The sequence below is a fragment of the Anolis sagrei genome, chromosome 11 (genome assembly GCF_037176765.1).
Source record: "Anolis sagrei isolate rAnoSag1 chromosome 11, rAnoSag1.mat, whole genome shotgun sequence".
Lineage (NCBI taxonomy): Eukaryota > Metazoa > Chordata > Lepidosauria > Squamata > Dactyloidae > Anolis > Anolis sagrei.
Window position 1 is genome coordinate 18,324,746 of NC_090031.1, and position 26,731 is coordinate 18,351,476.

At 46.2% G+C, this 26,731-nt stretch overlaps 1 protein-coding gene across 2 annotated transcripts in view; it reads right to left on the minus strand.

Annotated features, from left to right (window-relative positions):
- Positions 1-26,731, minus strand: part of AK8 (adenylate kinase 8) — a 115,733-nt gene that overhangs the window by 20,714 nt on the left and 68,288 nt on the right. For both annotated transcript variants that reach the window (XM_067471984.1, XM_067471983.1), the window contains exons 10-11: positions 25,462-25,551; positions 7,926-8,067 (exon numbers count right to left, since the gene is read on the minus strand). In XM_067471984.1, coding sequence (XP_067328085.1) covers positions 7,926-8,067; positions 25,462-25,551 — 232 coding nt within the window. The remainder of the gene's footprint in view (positions 1-7,925; positions 8,068-25,461; positions 25,552-26,731) is intronic.

Sequence of the window (26,731 nt, forward strand, 5' to 3'; positions counted from 1 at the left end):
ACATGTAGGGGGCTGAACTGGATGGCCCTTGGGCGCTCCACAACTCTAGGATCCTACCATAAACATAGAAAGATATACACCTGTGTGGGGCTGGACTGGATGACCTCTGGGTGCCCCTTTGAACTCTAGGCATAGACACAGAAATGGCTAATCCATGTAGGGGGCTGGACTAGATGACCTCTGGGTGCCGCTTCCAACTGTGGGATGCTACGATAGACATAGAAAGAGATCTGGATATCCACATGTAGGGGGCTGAACTGGATGGCCCTTGGGCGCTCCACAACTCTAGGATCCTACCATAAACATAGAATGATATACACCTGTGTGGGGCTGGACTGGATGACCTCTAGGTGCCCCTTTGAACTCTAGGCATAGACACAGAAATGGCTAATCCATGTAGGGGGCTGGACTAGATGACCTCTGGGTGCCGCTTCCAACTGTGGGATGCTACGATAGACATAGAAAGAGATCTGGATATCCACATGTAGGGGGCTGAACTGGATGGCCCTTGGGCGCTCCACAACTCTAGGATCCTACCATAAACATAGAATGATATACACCTGTGTGGGGCTGGACTGGATGACCTCTGGGTGCCCCTTTGAACTCTAGGCATAGACACAGAAATGGCTAATCCATGTAGGGGGCTGGACTAGATGACCTCTGGGTACCGCTTCAAACTCTGGGATGCTACGATAGACATAGAAAGAGATCTGGATATCCACATGTAGGGGGCTGGACTGGATGGCCCTTGGGCGCTCCACAACTCTAGAATCCCACCATAGACATAGAAAGATATACACTGGATGGCCTCTGGGTGCCCCTTCCGAGTCTAGGATGCTGCAACAGAGAGCGAAAGAGATCTGGCTCTGCACCTGTATGGGGCTGGACTGGATGGCTCCTGGGTGCCCCCTGGGCCCCCATGTGGCCTACCCCCCTTTGGGCTGCTCTTTGGAAGCAGGCCTAGGTAAATGTCAGGCGGGGAGGGGAGGCGTGCGGAATGCTGATGAGGGTGCTGATGGGGGTGGCGCATGCCTCCCCACGGCCGGCAGTGCGCAGGAGGGGGGCTTCTATTAGCTCAATGAACGGCGGGGCTAATGCTCAGGCTCTCCAGGCGGCGCAAGGAGAGAGCTGCCGGTAATGGAGTTATTAACCTCTGGCAGCCGCCAACGGCCCCGGCGCCGGCTCCCATTAACGGCCTGTTTATTATCCTTAATCCACCCTGGAAATCATCAGAAGCCGCCGGGATGAGATCGGGGCCTTCCATCAGCGCAGCGTTTGCGGGGTCACCACGGAGTCTAAATGCACTGTGCACATTTGAGGAGACGGATTGCATCCCTCATGCACTCATGGCGATCAGGCTGGATGGTCATCAGTTGGGAGGGATCAGACGGTACTTGGCTTGGGCTGAATGGCCTCTGAGGACCTGATTATTCAATAATCATAATCATAATCATAATAATATTTTTTTGTCGTGTCAGGAGCAACTTGAGAAACTGCAAGTCACTTCTGGTGTGAGAAAATTGGCCATCTGCAAGGACGTTGCCCAGGGGACGCCTTATAATAATAAGGCAGGGGTTGAATGACCATCTGTCAGGAGAGATCAGATGGTGTTTGGCTTAGGCTCGATGGCCTCTGAGGGTCCCTTCTAACCCTAGGACCTGATTATTCAATAATAATAAAAATAATAAGGCAGGAGTTGAATGACCATTTGTCAGGTGTTTGGCTTGGACTGGATGGCCTCTGAGGGTCCCTTCCAACCCTAGGACCTGATTATTCAATAATAATAAAAATAATAAGGCAGGAGTTGAATGACCATCTGTCAGGAGAGGTCAGATGGTGTTTGGCTTGGACTGGATGGCCTCTGAGGGTCCCTTCCAACCCTAGGACCTGATTATTCAATAATAATAAAAATAATAAGGCAGGAGTTGAATGACCATCTGTCAGGAGAGGTCAGATGGTGTTTGGCTTGGACTGGATGGCCTCTGAGGGTCCCTTCCAACCCTAGGACCTGATTATTCAATAATAATAAAAATAATAAGGCAGGAGTTGAATGACCATCTGTCAGGAGAGGTCAGATGGTGTTTGGCTTGGACTGGATGGCCTCTGAGGGTCCCTTCCAACCCTAGGACCTGATTATTCAATAATAATAAAAATAATAAGGCAGGAGTTGAATGGTCATCTGTCAGGAGGGATCAGATGGTGTTTGGCTTGGACTGGATGGCCTCTGAGGGTCCCTTCCAACCCTAGGACCTGATTATTCAATAAGAAGGAGGAGGAGGAGGAGGAGGAGGAGGAGGAGGCAGGGGTTGAATGGCCATCTGTCAAGAGGGATCGGATGGTGCTTGGCTTGGGCTGGATGGCCTCTGAGGGTCCCTTCCAACTCTAGGATCTGATTATTCAATAATAATAATAATAATAACAATATTTTTGTCGTGTCAGGAGCCTCTTGAGAAACTACAAGTCGCTTCTGGTATGAGAGAATTGGCCATCTGCAAGGACGTTGCTCAGGGGACGCCTTATAATAATAAGGCAGGAGTTGAATGGTCATCTGTCAGGAGGGATCAGATGGTGTTTGGCTTGGGCTGGATGGCCTCTGAGGGTCCCTTCCAACCCTAGGACCTGATTATTCAATAAGAAGGAGGAGGAGGAGGAGGAGGAGGAGGAGGCAGGGGTTGAATGGCCATCTGTCAAGAGGGATCGGATGGTGCTTGGCTTGGGCTGGATGGCCTCTGAGGGTCCCTTCCAACTCTAGGATCTGATTATTCAATAATAATAATAATAATAACAATATTTTTGTCGTGTCAGGAGCCTCTTGAGAAACTACAAGTCGCTTCTGGTATGAGAGAATTGGCCATCTGCAAGGACGTTGCTCAGGGGACGCCTTATAATAATAAGGCAGGAGTTGAATGGTCATCTGTCAGGAGGGATCAGATGGTGTTTGGCTTGGGCTGGATGGCCTCTGAGGGTCCCTTCCAACCCTAGGACCTGATTATTCAATAATAATAAAAATAATAAGGCAGGAGTTGAATGACCATCTGTCAGGAGGGGTCAGATGGTGTTTGGCTTGGGCTGGATGGCCTCTGAGGGTCCCTTCCAACCATAGGACCTGATTATTCAATAAGAAGAAGAAGGAGGAGGAGGAGGAGGCAGGGGTTGAATGGCCATCTGTCAAGAGGGATAGGATGGTGCTTGGCTCTAGGATCTGATTATTCAATAATAATAATAATAATAATAATAATAACAACAATAACAATAATAATAGTAGTAGTAGTAAGGCAGGGGTTGAATGGCCACCTGTTAAGAAGGATCGGATGGTGTTTGGCTTGGGTTTGATGGTCTCTGAGGGTCCCTTCCAACTCTAGGATCTGATTATTATTATTATTATTATTATTATTAATAATAATAGTAGTAGTAGTAAGGCAGGGGTTGAATGGCCATCTGTTAAGAGGGATCGGATGGTGTTTTCTTGGGCTGGATGGCCTCTGAGGGTCCCTACCAACTCTAGGATCTGATGATTCAATAATAATAAGAAGGAAGAGGAGGAGGAAGCAGGGGTTGAATGGCCATCTGTCAGGAGGAATCGGATGGTGCTTGGCTTAGGCTGGATGGGCTCTGTGTGTCCCTTCCAACCCTAAGGTAAAGGTATAGGTTTCTCCTGACATTAAGTGTAGTCGGGTCCGACTCTGGCGCTCATCTCCATTTCTAAGCCAAAGAGCCGGCGTTGTCTGCAGACACCTCCACAGTCATGACTGCATGCAGCACTGTTACCTTCCCGCTGGAACGGTACCTATTGATCTACTCATACTGGCAAGTTTTTGAACTGCTAGGTTGGCAGAAGCTGGGGCTAGCAGCAGGAGCTCACCCCACTCCCGGATTCGAACAGCCAACATTTCAGTCAGCAAGTTCAGCAGCTCAGCGGTTTAACCCACTGCGCCACCAAGGAACCCTTCCAACCCTAGGATATATTATTATTATTATTATTATTAGGTACACAACATAGCAAACAAAATCACTATGCTGGTTTTTGTATTGGATCACACATCGGACACTATTACTACTACTACTACTACTAATAATAATAATAATAATAATTATTATTATTATTATTATTATTATTATACTGGGGCTGGATGGCCATCTGTTGGGAGGTATCGGATGGTGCTTTGCATTCATGGCAGAAGGGACAATTGCAATACCTCCACTCCCTTCCTGAGACCAATACAACTGCCAACAATGATGGATCAGGACCACAATTTACACAGAGAGCCAGCATGACCCACTCTACATCCTGGTGCGGTTTGGAAGAATTTGGAGAAGGATGATGGGACTTGCAGTCACTTCACTCACTTCCTGAGACCACTGAGACACTCACCAATGACTGATCAAGACCAAACTTGGCACACTGAGCCCCCATGATCCACTCTACATCCTGATGTACTTTCGAGGAGGACAGACCATGGATGATGGGACTTCAAGTACCTCCACTCACTTCCCAACACTGCTGCAACCCTCCTCTAATGACCGATCAAGACCAAACTTGGCACACAGAGCCCACTTGAGCCACTCTACATCCCGGTGCTGTTTGGAGGAGGATGGACAATGGATGATGGGACTTGCAGTACCTTCACTCACTTCCTGAGATCACAGCGACACTCATGCAACGACTGATCAAGACCAAACTTGGCACACAGAGCCCCCATGTCCTACTCCCCATTCTGGTGCAGTTTGGAGGAGGATGGACCACAAATGATAGGACTCGCAATACCTTCACTAACTTCCTGAGACCACTGCCAGCCATATAAATAACTGATAAAGGCAAAACTTTATACAATATTCCTTTCTCAAATAACCCAGGCAACGCCAGGTCCCCAAGCTAGACTAAAAATAAAACACAGTATATGCTAGATATATCATAGGATTCTAGAGTTAGAAGGGACCCTTTGAGACAATCCAGTCCATTCCCCCTTCGGCCATAAAGGAAAAGCACCATCCAACCCTTCCTGACAGATGATCACCCATCCTCATATCCTTTAGTGTGCTCATGGAGAAATATAATAAAAGGGTCCTAGAGTTAGGAGGGACCCTTAGAGGCCATCCATTCCAACCTTATTTCCCTCAAATATGAAGACACAATCTAATCCCTCCCGACGGACGGCCATCAAGCGGGTTTGTGGACTCAAAACCCACAAAATCCAGGTAATAAACCATGTCTCTGTGGACTGGGGCAATTTTTATGGTTAGGATTGCCTTATCATTACGAGGCTTTACGGCCCCATTTGTTCTTCTCCGGGGCTCCTTCCTTTCCCTGCCATTTGTCATCCATCGCAAGGCTTGCTTCCTCTATAATAATCCAATCCAGAGCTAATTTATTATTATTATTATTATTATTATTATTATTACTATTACTATTATTATTGTTGTTTGCGGCAGGTTTACGAGGTGGAGGTTTGCATGCGGAACCATTGACAGCCGTAATTTTGCGCCAGAGAGAAAGCGAGCGAGACGGACAGGGTTATACTAATAATAAACGTGATCTATGTCTATGTAAATGTATTCCAATCAAAATAGAAGGAGAAGCGAAAGGCGCCGTGATTCACACCTTTATTATGGATTTCCCAGCAATGCCTTCTCTCTTGCGCCATAAACAGTGCTTTATGGCCTCCGAGGAAGAGATTAATGGACTGGCTTCCTGTTTCAGCAGGCTCTATTACTATTATTATGCTTATTATTATTATTATTATTATTATTATTATTATTATCTGTCCAAAAAAGAGACTCAAAGTGGCTCACAGAAAAGCCAAAACCATACAATGAAAAACCTCAAAATATGCAAGCATTAAAACGCTCGTTCATGTTATTTCTATTATTATTAGTATTAGTATTAGTATTAGTATTAGTATTATCATTATTTCTGGCTTCCGGAAAGGCAAAAGATACACATCACAAGTGTTGAACTTGACTCAGCACATAGAAGATGGCTTTGAAAGGCAGCAGATGACAGGCTCTGTCTTCACAGACCTGTCAGCAGCTTATGACAGCGTACATCATCGCCTTCTCCTGAGAAAAATAATATCACAAAGGACGACAACCTCACCCGTCTCATAGGAAATCTGCTACAAAACAGGAGCTTTTTTGTTGAGTTCCGGGCCCAGAGAAGCAGATGGCGGAAACAGAAGAACGGCCTGCCTCAGGGGAGCGTGCTTGCTCCATCCATGTACAACATTTACAGAAATGACCAGCAACTGCCAGAAGGGACAGAGAGTTTCATCTATGCTGATGATCGTGCCATCACCGCTCAAGCAGGGAGCTTTGAGATGGTTGAACAGAAGCTCTCTAAAGTTCTCGGTGCTCTTACTGCCTTTTACAGGGAAAACCATCTTGCATCATCAATGTTTAACATCTACACAAATGACCAACCACTGCCAGAAGGGACAGATAATTTCATCTATGCTGATGATCGTGCCATCACCGCCCAAGCAGGGAGCTTTGAAACAGTCAGACAAAAGCTCTCCAAAGCTCTAGGTGCCTCTTACAGGGAAAACCAGCTTGCACCATCAATATTTAACTGCTGCAGGTGCGTTGCCTATTTTGAAATGCTTTTTGGAAATGACCCAAACAATAACAATAACAACAACAGCTCCAAGCAAAGATAACAATAATACTAATGCTAATGCTAATGCGAATAATAATAATAATAATAATAATAATGGCTCTACTGCTGGCATTGGAAGCTTCTGACCTGCTGAACTGCTATGGCTGTGTTGCCGTTTTGAAATGCTTTTTGGAAATGACCCAAGCAAAGAAAATAACAACAACAACAACGGCTTCAAGCAAAGATAGCAACAATACTAATGCTAATAATAATAATACACTGGAAGCTTCCAACCTGCTGAACTGCCTCTTTTGTTCTCCTGTGAGCATAGAGAGAGGCAAGATGCCTCCCAAGAGATGGCTAGATAGATGGGGAGGCCCTCTACTTTCCCATACAGTAATGAATAAAGTCTTTATACCTTGGCTTTGCTGAAGCTCATTGGCTCTAGTGCTGTGCTCAAGGAGCTTCTGGCCTGCCAAACTGCTGCGGCTGTGTTGCCGTTTTTGAAATGCTTTATGGAAAGGACCCAAGCAAAGACGATAATAACAATAACAACAATGACTCCAAGCCAAGATAAAAATAAAACTAATGCAAATGCAAATGCTAATAATAATAATAATAATAATAATAATAATAATAATAATGGCTCTACTGCTGGCACTGGAAGCTTCCGACCTGCTGAAATGCCTCTTTTATTCTCCTCCTGTGAGCATGAAGAGAAGCAAGATGCCTCCCAAGAGATGGCTAGATAGATGGGGATACCCTCTACTTTCCTATACAGTAATGAATATAGGAAAGTAGAGGGTATACCTTAGCTTTGCTGAAGCTCATTGGCTCTACTGCTGTGCTCAAGGAGCTTCTGGCCTGGCAAACTGCTGTGGCTGTGTTGCCGTTTTTGAAATGCTTTATGGAAAGGACCCAAGCAAAGATGATAATAACAATAGCAACAAGAATGACTCCAAGCCAAGATAAAAATAATACTAATGCTAATAATAATAATAATAAGAAGAAGAAGAAGAAGAAGAAGAAGAAGAAGAAGAATGGCTCTACTGCTGGCACTGGAAGCTTCCGACCTGCTGAGCTGCCTCTTTTATTCCCCTCCTGTGAGCATGGAGAGAAGCAAGATGCCTCCCAAGAGATGGCTAGATATATAGGGAGACCCTCTACTTTCCTATACAGTAATTAATTAATACATTTTATACCTTGGCTTTGCTGAAGCTCATTGGCTCTAGTGCTGTGCTCAAGGAGCTTCTGGCCTACCAAAGTTCTGCGGCTGCATTGCCGTTTTTGAAATGCTTATTGGAAAGCACCCCAATGCAAAGCCATGGGTCACCTGTTTGGGCGTATGTCTGCATGGAGCATGGCTCGGGCCTGGTCCTCGTCCCGGGGGAAGCCGTGGAGCACCCACCCACGCACATGGCACTCCCACTGGCTCAGCCTCTGCGAGAGCAGCTTCAGCACCATGTTGTCCGCCACTGCAAGAGATACAAAGGGGGAAAGGCATCAGAGAGGGAAAGGAAGGGGCGGACCGGGGATATTAAGGCAACACATTGATAAAATAATAATAAAAAATCAATTCAGAAAATAAAAGGGAAGGGTTGACACACAGGCACAAAACACGTGCATGGATTGACTCGAGTCTTGTGCGTCACCAAATCTTATGCGCACCCCAGTGTTCAAAACTTCGTGGTTTGCTTTTTTACGCACTCACTGTTTCACGGTTTTTCAATATGGGCTAAGAGCGTTTGTCTGTATGGAGAGGCTGCCTCTGCGGATAAAGCCGGAGCCCAGGATTACATGAACAACAAGGCCTTGAGCTTCCTCTGCCAAAGGATGCAGAGACTGCACATTCCAGCATCCTATCGCAATCCAATGAGAAGTGAGGCAGCTTCCCCTTTGGCTTATGTTCGGTGCCAAGATGACCATATCATGCAAATCTAATGCGCAGCTTCATTCAGTCCAAAAAGGCGAGCATTAGATTCAAATAAGTATTTGAGTAGTACTATTATTATATTGTTGTTGTTATTATTCTATCAGGATGATGATGATGATTATGGGGTTGCACTCAAGAAATGTCCCTGTTCCAACTTACAAACACGAGGCCCTGACCGCTAGGACGATGGTCACATGATCACCTTGCCTTGCTGTGCGCTAGGCTGTGGCCTTTGCCTTCACTGGCAATTGGGGCCTGACCATAGAATCATAGAGTTGGAAGAGACCTCGTGGGCCATCCAGTCCAACCCCATTCTGCCAAGAAGCAGGAAAATTGCATTCAAAGCACCCCCAACAGGTGGCCATCCAGCCTCTGTTTAAAAGCCTCCAAAGAAGGAACCTCCACCCAGAGGCAGCCCTAGGTAATTTTCAACGGTAAGCAACAGTATTTTGGCGCCCCCCCCCCCCCAACCAATCATTAATATATATTTTCTGTTCGTCGTGGGAGTTCTGTGTGCCATATTTGGTTCAATTCCATCATTGGTGGAGTTCAGAATGCTCTTTGACTGTAGGTGAACTATACATCCCAGTAACTACACTTGCCGCACTTGCTCCCTTGCCTGGCCCGCTTTGGGTCAGGAGGTGTGCCTAAAGACCCCGACGTGTGCACCAAAAGTCACCTCTTCTCCTGACTTTCTCCTAAGAGAGAGAGAGAGGTGGAGATGCCCACCTTTCCTGAAGGTAGGTGCAAAAACAAAGGAGGGAGCGGAGGTGGGAGATACCTCCAGCCGGAGGGGCTCTCTCTCTCTCTCTCTCTTTCTCGGTCCCAATGGCTGAAGAGAAAGTCAGGAGAAGAGGTGACTTTTGGTGCGCACGCTGGGGTCTTCAGACATGCCTCCGGACCCGAAGCGGGCCAGGCGCGGTGGCTCCGCCCCTTGGCCCACCTGCGGATTGGGGAGAAGAGAGGAAGCGGGTGGAGCGCCGGGGGATCGGGAAAGGGATCGAACACGGAGAACGATTGAGCGCTGGCTCTGCTCGCGCACCCGGTGGCCGGGTGGAGCAGGAACGAGAGGGTCGAGGTTCAAGGGCCTGTCCCCTTTGGGAAGAGGATCGCCCGGCAGCGAGGCAAGAAAGCCGAGGCTCCCCCTGGAATGCTAGGGCTGTTGTGAGCTGAGGGGGCTCTCCTCAAGTGGCGGTCGAGGGGCATTTACAGAGGTGCCTCTGCGCCCCTGGCAAAAAAAAAAGTGTTCTGTGACCGCTTACTTCGCGTAATGGACGATCCGCCCCTGCCTCCACCACATTCTGGCCTCCTTGTTGCCAAAGCATCCTAGAGTTGGAAGGGACCCTTAGGGGCCATCCAGTCCAGCCCCCCTTCTTTCTGCCAGGCAGAAAAGCACCGCACAAGCCCTCCTGACAGATGGCCATCCACCCCTAGATAGGATTGATCTATATAAATAAAAATGTAATGTTCGTTTGTAGGATTAACATAACTCAAAATCCACTGGGCAAATTGACACCAAATTTGGACACCAGACACCTCTCAGGCCAATGAGTGACCATCACTCATAAAAACACTGAAAAACACAGTGAGAGAGACTTAAAAGGCCAAAAAAAAATACATTACAACACATGCGCAAAACCACACATATCCACATATATACATACACAAAACACATAGACACAGACTGGGCCACAGGAACACATGGCAGGGGACAGCTAGTGTGTGTGTGTGTGTGTGTGTGTGTATAGGTATATCATAAAATCTTAAGAGTTGGGAAAGACCTCAGTCTGACCCCTTTTTTTCTGCCCAGCACTAAAAAGCACAACTTGATCCCTCCCATCAGAGGGCCAGCCAGCCCTTGCTTCATATAATAACAACAACATCAACAACAACAATATCCGGTCTGACCCTCTTCTTTCTGCCAGGCAGGAAAAGCACAATTGAAACTCTCCTGACAGATGGCCATCCAACTTCACAGACATTAGCAGGTTCCTGAGAAATAGGGCCATAGAATCAAAGACTCCTGTAGTTGGAAGGGACTCTCAAGGGCCATCTGGTCCAACTTCATTTTTGTCATAGACACCACCAAAGTCCTCCCGACAGATGGCCATCCAGCCATAGATTGATTGATAGATATCATATATATATATATATATATATATATATATATATACACACACACACACACACACACATATAGATATAAAACATGTCCAGTTATCAGGGACTCCTAAAGACCATCCAGTCCAACCCCTTTCTACATAGATAGGTAGATAGGAGAAATCTAGCTGGCAGGAAACCCTAAAGGCCATCCAGTCCAACCCCTTTCTACACAGACACCACACAAAGCTCTCCTGACAGATGGCCATCCAGCCATAGATTGATAGATAGGTAGATAGGAGAAATCTAGCTGGCAGGAAACCCTAAAGGCCATCCAGTCCAACCCCTTTCTACACAGACACTACCCAAAGCTCTCCTGACAAATGGCCATTCAGCCATAGATAAATAGATAGATAGATAGATAGATAGATAGAAAGATAGACAGACAGACAGACAGATAGGAGAATCCTAGATGGCAGGGACCCCTAAAGGCCATCCAGTTCAACCACTTTCTACATAGATATCACCCAAAGCTTATCGTAGAATTCTAGAGTTGGAAGTGTCTTCCAAAGGTCAATCGGTCCAACCCCTTCTTTCTGCCAGGCAGGAAAATTACAACCCAATCCCTCCTGACAGATGGCCATCCAGCTTTTGTTTCAAAGCCCCCAAAGAAGGAGCTCTGAGGCAAAGAGTTCCCCTGTTGAACGGCTCCTACCATTAGGGAGTACTTCCTAATAGGTTCAGGTGAGATCTCCACCGTCTATATAACAACAACTACTACTACTACTACTACTACTACAATCTCCCTGCGAGGAGTCAGGGCAGCTATGGAAAGGTGCAAAGATTACTGCAGATGTAGACTGTGGCCAGGAAATCAGAAGACGCTTACTTCTTGGGAGGAGAGCAATGTCCGGTCTCGATAAAATAGTAAAGAGTAGAGACATCACACTGGCAACAAAGATCTGCCTAGTCAAAGCCATGGTATTCCCTGTAGTCACCTACGGATGTGAGAGCTGGACCTTAGGGAAGGCTGAGCGAAGGAAGAGAGATGCTTTTGAGCTGTGGTGTTGGAGGAAAGTGCTGAGAGTGCCTTGGACTGCGAGAAGATCCAACCAGTCCATCCTCCAGGAAATAAAGCCCGGCTGCTCATTGGAGGGAAGGAGACTAGAGACAAAGTTGAAGTACTTTGGCCACATCATGAGGAGACAGCAAAGCCTAGAGAAGACAATTATGCTGGGGAAAGTGGAAGGAAAAAGGAAGAGGGGCCGACCAAGGGCAAGATGGATGGATGGCATCCTTGAAGTGACTGGACTGACCTTGAAGGAGTTGGGGGTGGTGACGGCCGACAGGGAGCTCTGGCGTGGGCTGGTCCATGAGGTCACGAAGAGTCGGAGACGACTGAACGAATGAACAACAACATGGAAAGGTAAACAAATATATATATATATATATATATATATATATATATATATATATATATAGTGTGGCCAATATTGAGGGTGGAAGCCTGTCCCGGCCACGTTTTCCCTCTCACTTTAAGGACTAGGGAACTTTCGACAGATAGAAAAGTAACTCCTCCGCTGCCAAACATATTCCGATTGCAGGGCTCCCTTGACCGCTGCCTCTGCCTTTCAAAGGAGAGCCCAGACCAGGCCTGACAGGTATTGACCTCCCTGCCTTTTGATGCCTCTGCCTTCCTCTTCCCAAAGAGAAAAGCCTCCCTTCCGCTGCCATGAATTCAATTCCAGCGATGCACAGGCTGATGCCCGAGGCTGGATCTCCCGCTTTGACAGTGAACATCTTGCCCTGATTTGCAGGCAAAACTGCCCAAGGCTTCTCTCTCCGGCGGGTGGCCGACTCTGCAAAGTGTACGAAGACCAGAATCCCCAACGATCCCGCACAAAGGTCAACATGACTGGGTTCAAAGGTTAAGAGAAGGTCTCCCTCCGGCTGTTTCCCAAACTCTGCTCTTTCCTAAAAGCCAAACGGAGAACACAAAGAGCCCAGGACTGACCCCAAGGAGCCCAGCCATATATATATATATAGACTTTCCCTATGCTATCCAAAACACACACATGTACGTTTGTGTGTGTGTGTGTGTTTTATATACAGGCAGTCCCCAAGTTACAAACAAGATCAGTTCTGCAGGTTTGTTCTCAAATTGAATATGTATGTAAGTTGAAATAGGGACATCCTTAAGTCATATAATTAATATAATTATATTAATTAAGTCATCATCATCATAATCATCATCATTTAATAACTTATTAATCGCCCTCCATCCGAGAATGCTCTAGGCGATTTACAGCTAAATTATAAAAGATAAAATACATACACACAAAAATTAAAAATTGTCATATAATTAATTATATATTAATTTACCTGTCTGAACTGATTCTCCCCTATGTTATTAAGATCTTCTGGAGGGGCCCTGCTCTCGGTCCCACCACCTTCGCAATCGTGTCTGGTGGGGACGAGGGACAGGACCTTCTCGGTGGTGGCTCCTCGGCTCTGGAACTCCTTTCCACTAGAGATTAGATCTGCCCCTTCCCTCCTGTCGTTTAGAAAGCTACTAAAAACCTGGCTTTGGAATAAGGCATTTGATGGTTGAGTCAATAACCTTTGTGCACACGGAAGGATGGTGATGAATCGTAACTGTATTTGACGACCTGGCTTGTGTAATGTGATGATGTTTTTATTGTATTTTTCGGTTTTTAATATTTAATGATGATGTTTTGTACTGTTTATATTACTGTATTTGAGTTCATGCTGTAAACCGACCTGAGTCCCTCTCCGGAGGTCGAGAAGACCGGTATATAAAACTTCGAAATAAATAAATTATATATATATATATATATATATATATATATATACTAGCTGTGCCCTGCCACGCATTGCTGTGGCCTATAGTAAAACGTATCAAAGTTGAGGTAGATATCTGGACTATTATGTGTGTGCAGCGGCGGGGGGAATGATGGAGCCTGGGGTTGCGTGTGTGTGTGCGGCGGCGGGGGGAGTGATGGAGCGTGGGGTTGCGTGTGTGTGTGCGGCGGTGGGGGGAGTGATGGAGCGTGGGGTTGTGTGTGTGTGTACGGTGGCGGGGGGAGTGATGGAGCGTGGGGTTGTGTGTGTGCGTGCGGCAAGGGGTTTGTGTGCGCGGGAAGCGGCGCGGCGGGGCTTGGAGTGGGCATGGCTTCTGCAGAGAGAACGTTGGCCGGAAGGCTGTGTGCACACGCCAGGGAACTTGCGGTTGGGCACCAATGTGCATGCTCAGTTGTTTTGCCGTTTTGTGAGTGTGTTGTTGTGTTGTTTTTCATTTTGAGTAGATATGTTTGTACCTTGTGGGTTGTGTTATGGGCATGGGAATTTTGGTTAAGTTTCGTTGGGGGGTTTGTGAGTTTTGTTGTTTTGCCGTTTTGTGAGTGTGTTGTTGTGTTGTTTTTCATTTTGAGTAGATATGTTTGTACCTTGTGGGTTGTGTTATGGGCATGGGAATTTTGGTTACGTTTCGTTGGGGGGTTGTGGAGTTTTGCTGTCCGGTTGAACCAACCTAACAGATTTATATATATAGACACACACACACACACACACACACACACACGCACACTCATAAACATATACATATACATCTATATAAATAAAATTGTAATGTTCGTTTGTGGGATTAACATAACTCAAAAACCACTGGACAAATTGACACCAAATTTGGACACAAAACACCTGGCAGGCCAATGAGCGACCATGTCATAAAAACACTGAAAAACACAGAGTTTAAAAGCCATTTAAAAAAAAAAAACCATTACAACACATACGCATAACCACAAATATATACGCAAACACACATATATACACATATACACAAATATACACACACACAAAGCACATATCCACAGACTGGGCCACAGCAACACATGGCAGGGGACAGCTAGTATCTATATAAATAAAAATGTAATGTTAATTTGTGGGATTAACATAACTCATAAAACACTGGACGAATTGACATCAAATTTGGACACTATACCCATATCAGGCCAATGAGTGACCATCACTCATAAAAACACTGAAAAACACAGTGGAAGGGACTTAAAAGGCTAAAAAAACAAAAAAAAACACATTACAAAGCATGTGCAAAATAACTCCCCCTGGCAAACAAAACACATAATATCATATCCACATTCTCTTCCAAACCTCAGCCCCCAGCATCCCCTAGACGAGGCCCTTTAGGAGAGGAGGATGACCCAAATGCACTGCTTTCGTCTCCTTGGATTTCTTTGAGAGCATATATTTATACACACATATGGATGATGATTCCTGCCCGCTGCCCCTCTTCCCCTGCCTGTGATCCAAATGCACTGCTTTCCAAGTTGCAAGCGTTCTTCTCCTTGGATCTCTTTGAGAGCATCCCAATCCCTGCATAGTTCCAATTTCCTATTCCTGGATGCAACTCCCACCAATCCTCCAGATAGATAGATTAGACAGAGAAATATAAGTAGGTAGGTAGATTTTTTTTTGTCATGTCAGGAGCGACTTGAGAAACTGAAAGTTGCTTCTGGCGACTTGCAGAGAGAGAATTGGCCGTCTGGAAGGACGCTGCCCAGGGGACGGCCGGATGATTTGATGTTTTTATCATCCTTGTGGGAGGCTTCTCTCATGTCCCCGCTTGGGGAGATGCAGCTGACAGAGGGAGCTCATTCGCCTCTCCCCGGATTCGAACCCACTGCGCCACTGGAAGCTCCAGGTAGGTAGAGGGATCAGGAGGACTGCTGGGAGTTGCAGTCCAAGAATAGGGAGAGAAGAAAGAAAAGGGAGAAAGAGGAAGGGAAAGAAAAAAGGGGGGGGAAGGAAGGGTAGAGGAAGAGAAGGAAGGAAGGACCGGGACATGGAACTGAGACAGCCATGGTCGCCTTCGTGGATGATCTCCGCAGAGAGCTCGACAGGGGGAATGTGTCCCTGTTGGTTCTCCTGGACCTCTCAGCGGCCTTCGATACCATAGACCACGATATCCTTCTGGGGCGCCTTGCAGGGATGGGTCTTGGAGGGACTGTTCTGCAGTGGCTCCAGTCCTTCCTGGAGGGTTGTACTGAAGGTGTTGATGGGGGACTCCTGCTCGGCTCCACAGCCATTGTCCTGTGGGGTCCCGCAGGGCTCGGTATTGTCCCCCATGTTGTTTAACATCTACATGAAGCCGCTGGGTAAGATCATCCGGAGTTTTGGAGTTCGATGCCATCTGTATGCAGATGATGTCCAACTCTATCACTCATTTCCACCAGATGCTAAGGAGGCTGTCCAAGTCCTGAACCAGTGCCTGGCCGCTGTGACGGTCTGGATGAGGGCGAGCAAATTGAAGTTGAATCCAGACAAGACAGAGGTACTCCTGGTCAGTCACAAGGCTGAACAGGGTATAGGGTTGCAACCTGTGCTGGACGGGATCACACTCCCCTTGAAGGCACAGGTTCACAGCTTGGGAGTTTTCCTGGATTCATCCCAGGTTGCAGCGGTGGCCAGGGGAGCGTTTGCACAATTAAAACTTGTGCGCCAGCTGTGCCCGCACCTTGGGAAGTCAGACTTGGCCACAGTGGTCCACGTTCTCGTTACATCTAGGATAGACTACTTCAACGCACTCTACGTGGGGTTGCCTTTGAAGACTGCTCGGAAGCTTCAAATAGTCCAACAAGAGGCATACAACTTCCATGTTACGCCAGCTCCACTAGCTGCCGGTTTGCTACCGGGCACAATTCAAAGTGCTGGCTTTGGCCTATAAAGCCCTAAACGGCCCCGGGCCAAATCACCTGTCCAAACGCATCTCCCTCTATGTACCATCGTGGAGATTAAGATCCTCCGGGGAGGCCCTGCTTTCCGTCCCGCCATTGTCACAGGTGCGACTGGTGGAGACGAGTGACAGGGCCTTCTCGGTGATTGCTCCCCGGCTATGGAACTCCCTTGTGAGATCAGGTTGGCCCCCTCCCTCCTGTCCTTTAGAAAGATGATAAAAACTTGGCTTTGGGACCAAGCTTTCGGTACAGGGCAATGAAGCGATAATGGGAAAGATGACAGGGCCAACTGGATTTGATGCAGATGACTAGGACGGTTTTAAATTGTGTTATTTTAAATGGTGTATTTTAATATTTAGATAAATGTTTTTTTAATGTTTATGTATTGTACCCAGGCATTGAATGTTTGCTACGTATATGTTGTGCCCCGCTCTGAGAAGGGCGGAATATGTGTTTTAAATAAATAAATAAATAATAAGGAGAGAAGGAAAGTAAAAAAGGGAAGGGGAGAAAGAAAGATGGAGAAAAAGAGGGAGAGAAGGTTGGCCACAGCAACACGTAGCGGGTACAGCTAGTCTATATATTACATATATTAGAAATCAACACTTTCTCATAACTTTATTTTCCAGATCACCAGACTGGGCCACAGCAACGCATGGCAGGGAACCGCTAGTATTATATAAGGTTCCTCCCACTTCCAGTGATCTCAACCCTGTTCTTAACTGTGAGTTGTTTGCGAGTCAAATGTTTGTAAATCGGGGACGACGGCCAGCCCTGTAGGTTTCTTTGCATCTTTCTCCACCTGCCTCTGGATATATTTGTGTTTGATTTTGAACGAGACAGAGAGAGAGAGAGAGAGAGAGAGAGTTGGGATGTGCTGCTGGCCCTTCTCTGCAAAGGGTCCTCCTTCCTTCCTTTCCCTCCCCTCTCCCCTTTCATGCATGCCTTTGAAGGGGACTTCTTTGAAGGCCTTTTTCCATAGGAAACCAGGCTTCGGAGCCTTTCAAAGTGCAGCTTCGCTATTTCTCGCAGGCTACCTGCCGTGGCCAGCGTGCCCGTGGCTCTGGAGCCTTGCCGCTTGCCAGCCAGCCCACTGGTTCCTATAATAATCACCATCTCCTTCCGAAGTGGCAAAGACGAGGATGGCACTTGGCTTGGGGCGCAGCGACCCCTGGCGGAGGAGCACGGGCCCTGCAGGCGCCATCCAGGTAAAGAAGGCATTTCCTCCCAGGTAACCCTGGCTGTCCACAAGTCCTAAGGAAGAGAGAGCAGGACATGGCTTCAAATGGCAAGGAAGGAAGGAGATCCCGCCTGGATGTTATTAGGAAGGACTTCAGAGCCGTTGAACAGGGTGACGGTGCCATCATTATTATATATCTACTAGCTGTCCCCTGCCACGCGTTGCTGTGGCAACAGCTAGTGATTCTGGCCAAGAAAGTCTTCGACAATATAGTGTTCCCTCACTTATCGCTGGTGTTACATTCCAGGACCCCCCACGAAAAGTTAAAATCCGTGAAGAAGGGACGCTATATTTATTTTGATATTTATACATTACTAGCTGTGCCCTGCCACGCGTTGCTGTAGCCTATAGTAAAACTTATCAAAGTTGAGGTAGATATCTGGACTATTATGAAAGAGAGGTACCTGCCTATTCCTTCCCCCTTTTCCTCCCCCTTTCTCTCCTTTCTTCCTTCTCTACCTCTTCCTTTCTTTCCTTCTTTCACTACTTGGTTTCATCCTTCTCTCTTTCCTTCATTCCCTCCCCCTTTCTTCCTTTGCCTTTCTTCCCTCCCTGTTTGCTTCCTTCTTTCACTCTTTATTCCCTTTTATTTCTCTAACTTTCCTTCCTTCCCCCTTTTTCTTTACCTCCCTTTCTCTTTCTTCCTTCTTTCCTTCCTTCCTGTCTTTCCTGGATTTTGACAGGGCGGGAAGGGGCGCGGTGGGGTTTGGAGGTGGCGTGAAGTAAAAGGAGGTAAGATTGGGGCAGGGGAGTGATGGAGCGTGGGGTTGTGTGTGTGTGTGCGGCGGCGGGGGGAGTGATGGAGTGTGGGGTTGCGTGTGTGTGTGTGGCGGTGGGGGGAGTGATGGAGCATGGGGTTGTGTATGTGTGTGCGGCGGCGGGGGGAATGATGGAGCGTGGGGTCGCGTGTGTGTGTGCGGCAGCGGGGGAGTGATGGAGCGTGGGGTTGCGTGTGTGTGTGTGCGTCGGTGGGGGGAGTGATGGAGCGTGGGGTTGTGTGTGTGTGTGCGGCAGGGTGTGTGTGTGTGCGGGAAACGGCGCGGCGGGGCTTGGAGTGGGCATGGCTTCTGCAGAGGGAACGTTGGCTGGAAGACTGTGTGCGCGCGCCAGGGAACTTGCGGCTGGGCACCAATGCGCATGTTCAGTTGTTTTGCCGTTTTGTGAGTGTGTTGTTGTGTTGTTTTTCATTTTGAGTAGATATGTTTGTACCTTGTGGGTTGTGTTATGGGCATGGGAATTTTGGTTAAGTTTCGTTCGGGGGTTTGTGAGTTTTGTTGTTTTGCCTTTTTGTGAGTGTGTTGTTGTGTTGTTTTTCATTTTGAGTAGATATGTTTGTACCTTGTGGGTTGTGTTATGGGCATGGGAATTTTGGTTAAGTTTCGTTGGGGTTTTTTGAGTTTTGTTGTTTTGCCGTTTTGTGAGTGTGTTGTTGTGTTGTTTTTCATTTTGAGTAGATATGTTTGGACCTTGTGGGTTGTGTTATGGGCATGGGAATTTTGGTTAAGTTTCGTTGGGGGGTTTGTGAGTTTTGCTGTCCGGTTGAACCAACCTAACAGATTTATATATATAGACTAGCCGTCCCCTGCCATGCGTTGCTGTGGCCCAGTCTGTGTATGTGTGTTTTGTGTGTGTATCTGTGTGTTTTTACGCATACGTTGAAATGTATTTTTTTAAATGGCATTTTAAGTCTCTTCTGTGGTGTTTTCCAGTGTTTTTATGAGTGATGGATAGTTGTTGGCCTGATAGTTGTATTGCTTCCAAATTTGGCGTCAATTCGTCTAATGGATTTTGAGTTACGTTAATCCCACAAACAAACATTACATTTCTATTTATATAGATTTTAGTAGCTATACACTACTAGCCATCCCCTGCCATGCATAGCTGTGCCCCAGTCTGTGTATATGTGTTTTTCATGTGTATATATGTGTATGTGTGTTTATATATATATATATGTGTGTGTGTGTGTGTGTGTGTGTGTATATATATACTAGCTGTCCCATGCCATGCGTTGCTGTGGCCTAATCAGGTGATCTGGAAAATAAAGTAATGAGAAAGTGTTGGTTTCTAATATATGTAATTCCTTTCTGCTTGTGAGTAAACAGTATTTCTTGTTGTTTCTTTGTCAGTGTTGACGTGGAGAGTGTCTGGTTTGCCTACTCTGGGATATGCAACATATCCTAGTCCTTCTTTAAGGGTCTCTTTCAAATCTATGATACTATATCTGTGCGTGTGAGAGAGAATCATATCTCTCTATCTATATTTATGACTAGATGGCTCTTTGTCAGGAGGGCTCTGATTACATTTTCTTGTCCTGGTGAAAAGAGTTGGACTGGATGGCCTTAAGTATTTTGTGTTGGTCATGAGGGTTCTGTGTGGGAAGTTTGCCCTATGTCTGTCGTTTGTGGGTTTCAGAATGCTCTTAAATTGTAGTGAACTATAAATCCCAGTAACTACGAATCCCAAATGTCAAGGTCTATTTCCTCCAAACTCCATCTGTGTTCATATTTGGGCATATGGAATATTTGTGTCAAGTTTGGTCCAGATCTATCATTGTTTGAGTCCACAGTGCTCTCTGGGTGTGGGTGAAGTACAACTCCCAAACTCAAGGTCAATGCCCACCAAACCCTTCCAGTGTGTTCTGTTGGTCATGGAAGTCCTGTATGCCATGTTCGGTTGAATTCCATCCTTGGTGGAGTTCAGAATGCTCTTTGATTGTAGGTGAACTATAAATCCCAGGAACTACAACTCCCAAATGTCAAGGTCTATTTCCTCCAAACTCCATCTGTGTTCATATTTGGGCATATGGAATATTTGTGTCAAGTTTGGTCCAGATCCATCATTGTTTGTGTCCACAGTGCTCTCTGGATGTGGGTGAACTATAATTCCCAAACTCAAGGTCAATGTCCACCAAACCATTTCAGTTTTTTTCTGTTGGTCATGGGAGCCCTGTGTGCTAAGTTTGGCCCAATTCCATCATTGGTGGAGTTCAGGATGCTCTTTGATTGTAGGTAAACTATAAATCCCAACAGTGACAATTCCCAAATGACAAAATCAATTTTTTTTTTAGTGGAGGACATAAATTGGACTGTTATGTGTCTTGTGTCCAAATTTGGTGTCAATTCCCCCAGTGGTTTTTGAGTTCTGATGGTAGCACGAACTAACATTACAGTTTTATTTATATAGATTAACAGGGGGTGGGTGGTCATTTTTCGGGAGGGATCAGATTGTGTTGTGAACTGGATGGCCTTTGGGGATCCCTTCCAACTCTAGGAGACTATGTTGTATTATTATTATTATTAAACAGAGGCTGGATGGCCATCTGTAGGGAGGGTTTTGATGGTGCTTTTGCTTTAGGGCAAATATGGGCTTGGGCTGGGAGGGGTGGAGGCCTCTTCTTGCTCTAGCAATCAGGTTCTATCGCTCTGTTTCTCCATGAGTCTGTGAAGTTGGACGGCCATCTGTTGGGAGGGATCAGATTGTGTCCTCCCGCAATAGGTGCTTTCAGACTGGATGAATCTTTGATTCTGTAGCCCTCTTTCTCCACAATGCTGCTAATGCCTACGAGGCTGGACGGCCATCTGTAGGGCGGGATTGGATTGTTTGTCCGGTCCGACCCCTACTGCACAATCCGCTCCCTCCCAACAGACGGGCATCCAACCTGGTACGCCTTAGCAGCTTCGTGGAGGAATAGGGCTATGGAATCGTAGGCTCCTAATGTTGAAAGGGGGCCCCAAAGGTCATCCAGCCCAACCTCCTCGTTCCACAAAAAGGAGACATGATCCAACCCCTCCTGACAAAGGCCCGTCTGGTCCATTCCGGTGATCCGTTTGATGAAAAAGTGGCCTCTGCTGCCATTCTCGATTCCTTGCTTGTATTGCATTGCATTGCAGTGCATAGAAGTCACACAGAGGGAGGGAGCCGGGCCTGAATCAAGAGCCGCATGAAAATTTAATGGCTCAAAAAATCAACACTGGGCAAGGCAGGCGCTGCCTGGGCCTTAATGGGCTTCCTTGGCTAAGAGATTAGGACCTGGGAAGGTGCCGAGGAGGCAGGGGAAGAGGGGCAGCGGGCAGGAATCATCATCCACATGTGTGTATGTATATATGCTCTCAAAGAAATCCAAGGAGAAGAAAGCAGTGCATTTGGGTCATCCTCCTCTCCTAAAGGGCCTGGTCTAGGGGATGATGGGAGCTAGAGTCCGGAAGAGAGTGTGGATATGCTATTGTGTGTTTTGTTTGCCGGGGGGGAAAGAAAGAGGAGTGAAAAGAAGGAGAGAAAAGAAAGCAAAAGAAAGAAAGTGAAAAAGAGAAAAAGAGAGAAAGAAAGAGAAAAGGAAAAAAAGGAGAGAAAGATAAAAGGAAGGAGAGAGAAAGAAAAGAGAGGGAGGAGAAAGAGAGAAAGAAAGAAAGAAAAGAAAAGAGAGAGGCCAAGAAAGAGAAGAAGAGAGAAAGGAAGGAAGGAAGGAAGGAAGGAAGGAAGGAAGAGGAGAGAGAGAAGAGAATGATACAAAAGAAAGCAAAAGAAAGAAAAAGAGAAAGAAAGAATAAGCAGAAAGAAAGAAAGAAAGAAAGAAAGAAAGAGGAAGGAAAAAGAAAAGAAAGAGGAGAAAGAGAAAAAGTATGAGAGAGTGAGAAAGAAAGAGAGAGACCAAGAAAGAGGATAGAAGAAGAGAGAAAGGAAGGAAGGAAGAGGGGAGAGGGAGGGAGGGAGAGAGAGAGAGAAAGAAGAGAATGACACAAAAGAAAGTAAAAGAAAGAAAGTAAAAAAGAGAGAAAGAAAAAAAACACAAAAAGGGAAGGAGAGAGAAAGAAAAGAGAGAGGAGAAAGTGAAAAAGTGTGAGAAATGCGTGAGTGAGAGAGAGAGAGAAAAAGGGAAAGAGACCAAGAAAGAGGAGAGAAGAAGCGAGAAAGAAAGGAAGAAAGAGAGGAGAGAGAGGAGAGAATGACACAAAAAAGTGAGAAAGAAAGAGAAAAAGAAAGAAAAATAGAAAGAAAGAAAAAAGGAAGGAGAAAGAAGAGAGAGAGAGAGGAGAAAGAGAAAAAGTGAGACTGAGACAGAGAGAGAGAGAGAGAGAGAAAGAAGGAAAAAGAGAGAGACCAAGAAAGAGGAAAGAAGAAGCGAGAAAGAAAAGGGGGGGGGGAGAAGAGAATAACACAAAAGTAGTAAATGAAAGAAAGTGAGAAAGAAAGGAAGAATGAGGAGAGAGAGAGAGAAGAGAATGACACAAAAGAAAGTGAGAAAGAAAGAGAAAAAGAAAAAAATCAGAAAGAAAGAAGAAAGGAAGGAGAAAGAAGAGAGAGAGAGAGGAGAAAGAGAAAAAGTGAGAGAAAGAAGGGAAAAGAGAGAGAACAAGAAAGAGGAGAGAAGAAGCGAGAAAGGAAGGAAGAAAGAGGGGGGAGAAGAAAATGACACAAAAGAAAGTAAAAGAAAGAAAGTGAAAAGAGAGAAAGAAAGAAAAATTGAAAAAGTGAAGGAGAGAGAACAAAATAAGAGAGGAGAAAGAGAAAAAGTGTGAGAAAGTGAGTGAGAGAGAAAGGGAAAGAAAGAGACCAAGAAAGAGGAGAAAAGAAGCGAGAAAGAAAAAAAGAAAGAAAGAGAAAAACTGAAAGAAAAAGAAAGGAGAAAGAAGAAAGAGGAGGAGAAAGAAAAAAGTAAGAGAGAGAGAGAGAGAGAGAGAGAGAGGAAGAAATAAAGGGAAAGCAAGACCAAGGAAGAGGAGAGAAGAGAGAAAAAGAAAGAGGAGAAAGAAAGAAGAGGAGAAAAGGGAAAAAGAAAGACAGAAGGGAAGAAAGACGGAAAGAGAAGAGAAAGAGAAAGCGAAAAAGAGAAAGAAAAGAGAGAGAGAAAGGGAGAGTAATGGGGAGGAGTATGAGTGCTGCTTCAGACTTTTAAGAAAAGTGAGGCCTAACCTGTTTATCATCTGCGATTTGGATAAGAAAGAGAGAGAAGACGGTGGCGGGATCCTTTTCCTCCTCCTCCTTCCCTCCTCCGTCTTCTCTCCCCCCTTCAATAATAATAAGAATAACGGGTGAGAAGAAGAAGGAGGAAAAGAGGAGCGCGAGTGGCGCTGCGGGGCCCCTGCAGCTTGTGAAAAATTAAACTCGACGGATTCAAACTGTCCTATTTCCACATCAAAGGCGGAGGCGCACGGCGCGCTTCCCAACTTAGCTTCAAACGCCCGGGAGCCGAAAGTTTCCTTGGAAGAAGAAGAAGCCCCAAGGAGGGTCCCCGGCGCCGCCCCCTCGCCTCGCCTCCCTCCTAATTATGCCCCCGTGGGTTGATTAATCCGCTCCTGCATTATTTACAGGGCCTCCGTCTCCGGCAAGGAGAACAAACACCAAAAAACGGCAGGCCTTTCCCCCAAAGGAGACGGCAAAGGAACCTAAAAGGAAGCAAGCAAGCAAGGAAGGAAGAAACTCTCTTGCCGAGAGGAAGGAAGGTTTACCTGGCCTTTCAGCTCAGGCTGCATTTTGTGGGTTTTGCAAAGGAAGGAAGGGGGCAGGATAGACAGGGACGTGCATCCAACTATTCCCATAGCGACCCAGCTATATCTATATACTTATGTGTGTCTTTGGATGGCACTTGGGCACAGACAGGAAGGTGCATCCAACTATTCCCATAGCGACCCACCTATATCTATATCTGTGCCTTTGGATGGTGCTTTGAAAGACATGGGGATGTGCATCCATTCCCATTTCTACCCACAAACTACAGGCCATCCCCAAGTTATTTACCCCATTTGTACCCCACCCTTCTCACCCCATAGGGGACTCAAGGCGGCCTTACAACTGGCAGCAATTAAATGCCAGACACATATACATCCATAAAATAAACAATTACAATTAAATACCAAACAGTTAAAGCATCTGTTATTAAAACATTGATTAAGATCACGCTATCATAATTCAGGGCCATTCCATTTGTCAATCACATTAATTCGTGGTCACTTATCGCACTGCTCCAATTACTGGTCAAAGCCATGGCTTAGGTTTTTTTCCTGACGGTCAGGAGAGAAAGGGCTGATCTGGTTTTGCTGGGGGGGGGGGGAGTTCCACAGCTGAAGGGTCACCACTAAGTAGGCCCTGTTCCCTCATTCCCACCAGTCGCACCTGTGAAGGAAGCGGGACCGAGAGCAGGGCCTCCCCAAATTACCTTGGCAGAAAACCAAGTCTAGTGTGTGCCCAGCTCTGTGGGTAGGGACGGATACCAATTGGGACAGCCCCATGGTTGCCATGGTGGCCATGAAGTCCAGAGCCACTCCCTACAGGGTGGTCGCTGCGTGGAGCTCTATGAGCTGTTGGGACTCCAATGCCAGGCCCGAGATCATCCCAGCTAGCTCAGGCAGGGAGACTGTAATGTAGCGGGGTGGTCGGTACACTAGCAGAATCCTTATTCTGTCCCGGTTGCCTACCCTCCTGTGGACACACTCAAATGTGGTAGACTGCAAGATGGGGCACCTCGTCAGGGAGATAGAATCCCAATAGACCACTGCGACCCCGTCCCCCTACCCTCCAGATCACAGCTGGTGCTGCATGGAGTAACCTGGTTGGCAAAGCTGGGAGAGATTGACTACCCCCGCATCCAGCCTCATCCAGTCAGGCCAGCCTCCTCCACCTGGCATTCAACAGCATCACCCTTAATCCAGAGGGACCGCCATCCTCAGTACTCAGTACTCAAGAGTTACAAATATCTGACCTTATATATACACACACAGAGGTCATCCCAGAGTTAGACACATCTGACTTGTAAACGACTCCCAGTTAAAAATATTGGGTCTGAGAGAAGAAGAAGTGGGAGGCCTCCTCATGATCCCTCCTTACTTACCTGGCCACCCGTTCTCCAGGTAGGGCTTCATGAGTTCTCCCAGCTTGGAGCCGTCGGCCACCTCCTCCTTGATCAACTGCCCACAGCAAACTGGGAGGGAGGAGAAGACAAGAGGAGGCCGGTTAAGGCTTCAGGAAAGGAAGCAACGAAGGTGGTAGGCTCAGAGGCCCAAGGAGAAGCCAGTTGCCAAGGGGGTGGCCACCTGGAGGGAGGGATCGGATTGTGTCCTCCTGCCTGGCAGAAGGAGATTGGAAGGGTCTCTTCCAACTCTAGGATTCTATCATCCATCCATCTACTGTCTATCTATCTGTCACTCAATCTATCTATCATATCTATTGATCAGATAGTGTCCTTCCTTTATGGCAGAAAGAGGTTGGATTGGATGGTCTTTGGGGGTCCCTCCCAACTTTAGGATTCTATCATCCATCTCTCTCTCTCTCTCTCTATCTCTCAATATCTCATATCTATTGTATCCATGGCCATCTATCTATGATCAGATGGGCCTCTATGAGGAGGTATCAGATGGTGCCTTTATGGCAGAAGGGGCCTGGGCTGAATAGCCTTTGGGGGGTCACTTCGGACTGTAGGGATCTTTGGATGTATAGTAATAACATAGTAATACATAGTAATAACATAATAGTATGTACAGTAATAATATAGTAATGTATAGTAATAACATAATAGTATGTATAGTAATATAGTAATGTATAGTAATAACATAATAGTATGTATAGTAACAATATAGTAATGTATAGTAATAACATAATAGTATGTATAGTAATATTATAGTAATGTATAGTAATAACATAATAGTATGTATAGTAATAATATAGTAATGTATAGTAATAACAGTATGTATAGTAATAATATAGTAATGTATAGTAATGATATAACAGTAATAACAGAAAGTTAGAGTTGGAAGGGACCCCCAAAGGCCATCCAGTCCAGTCTCCTCCTGCCATAAAGGGTGGGAACCATTGGATCCCTCCCCAAAGAGGCCCATCCAGCAATAGATAGATAGATGGATGGAGAGATAGATAGATCGAGAGATAAATGGAGAAATAGGTGGAGAGAGAGAGAGAGAGATTGATTATGGCACTCAGCCAGATTACAGCAGAAGTTAAAAGTGAAACCAAAATTAAGAAATAATCCTTTCCTAGCTGTTTGGGAATTAGGGCAGGAATATAAGTGCCAAGTATGGAATCTAGCTTCAGACGAAGCAACGTTGGATTCACATTAAGTTCTTCATGCCAAGTTCTTGGACTTTTGC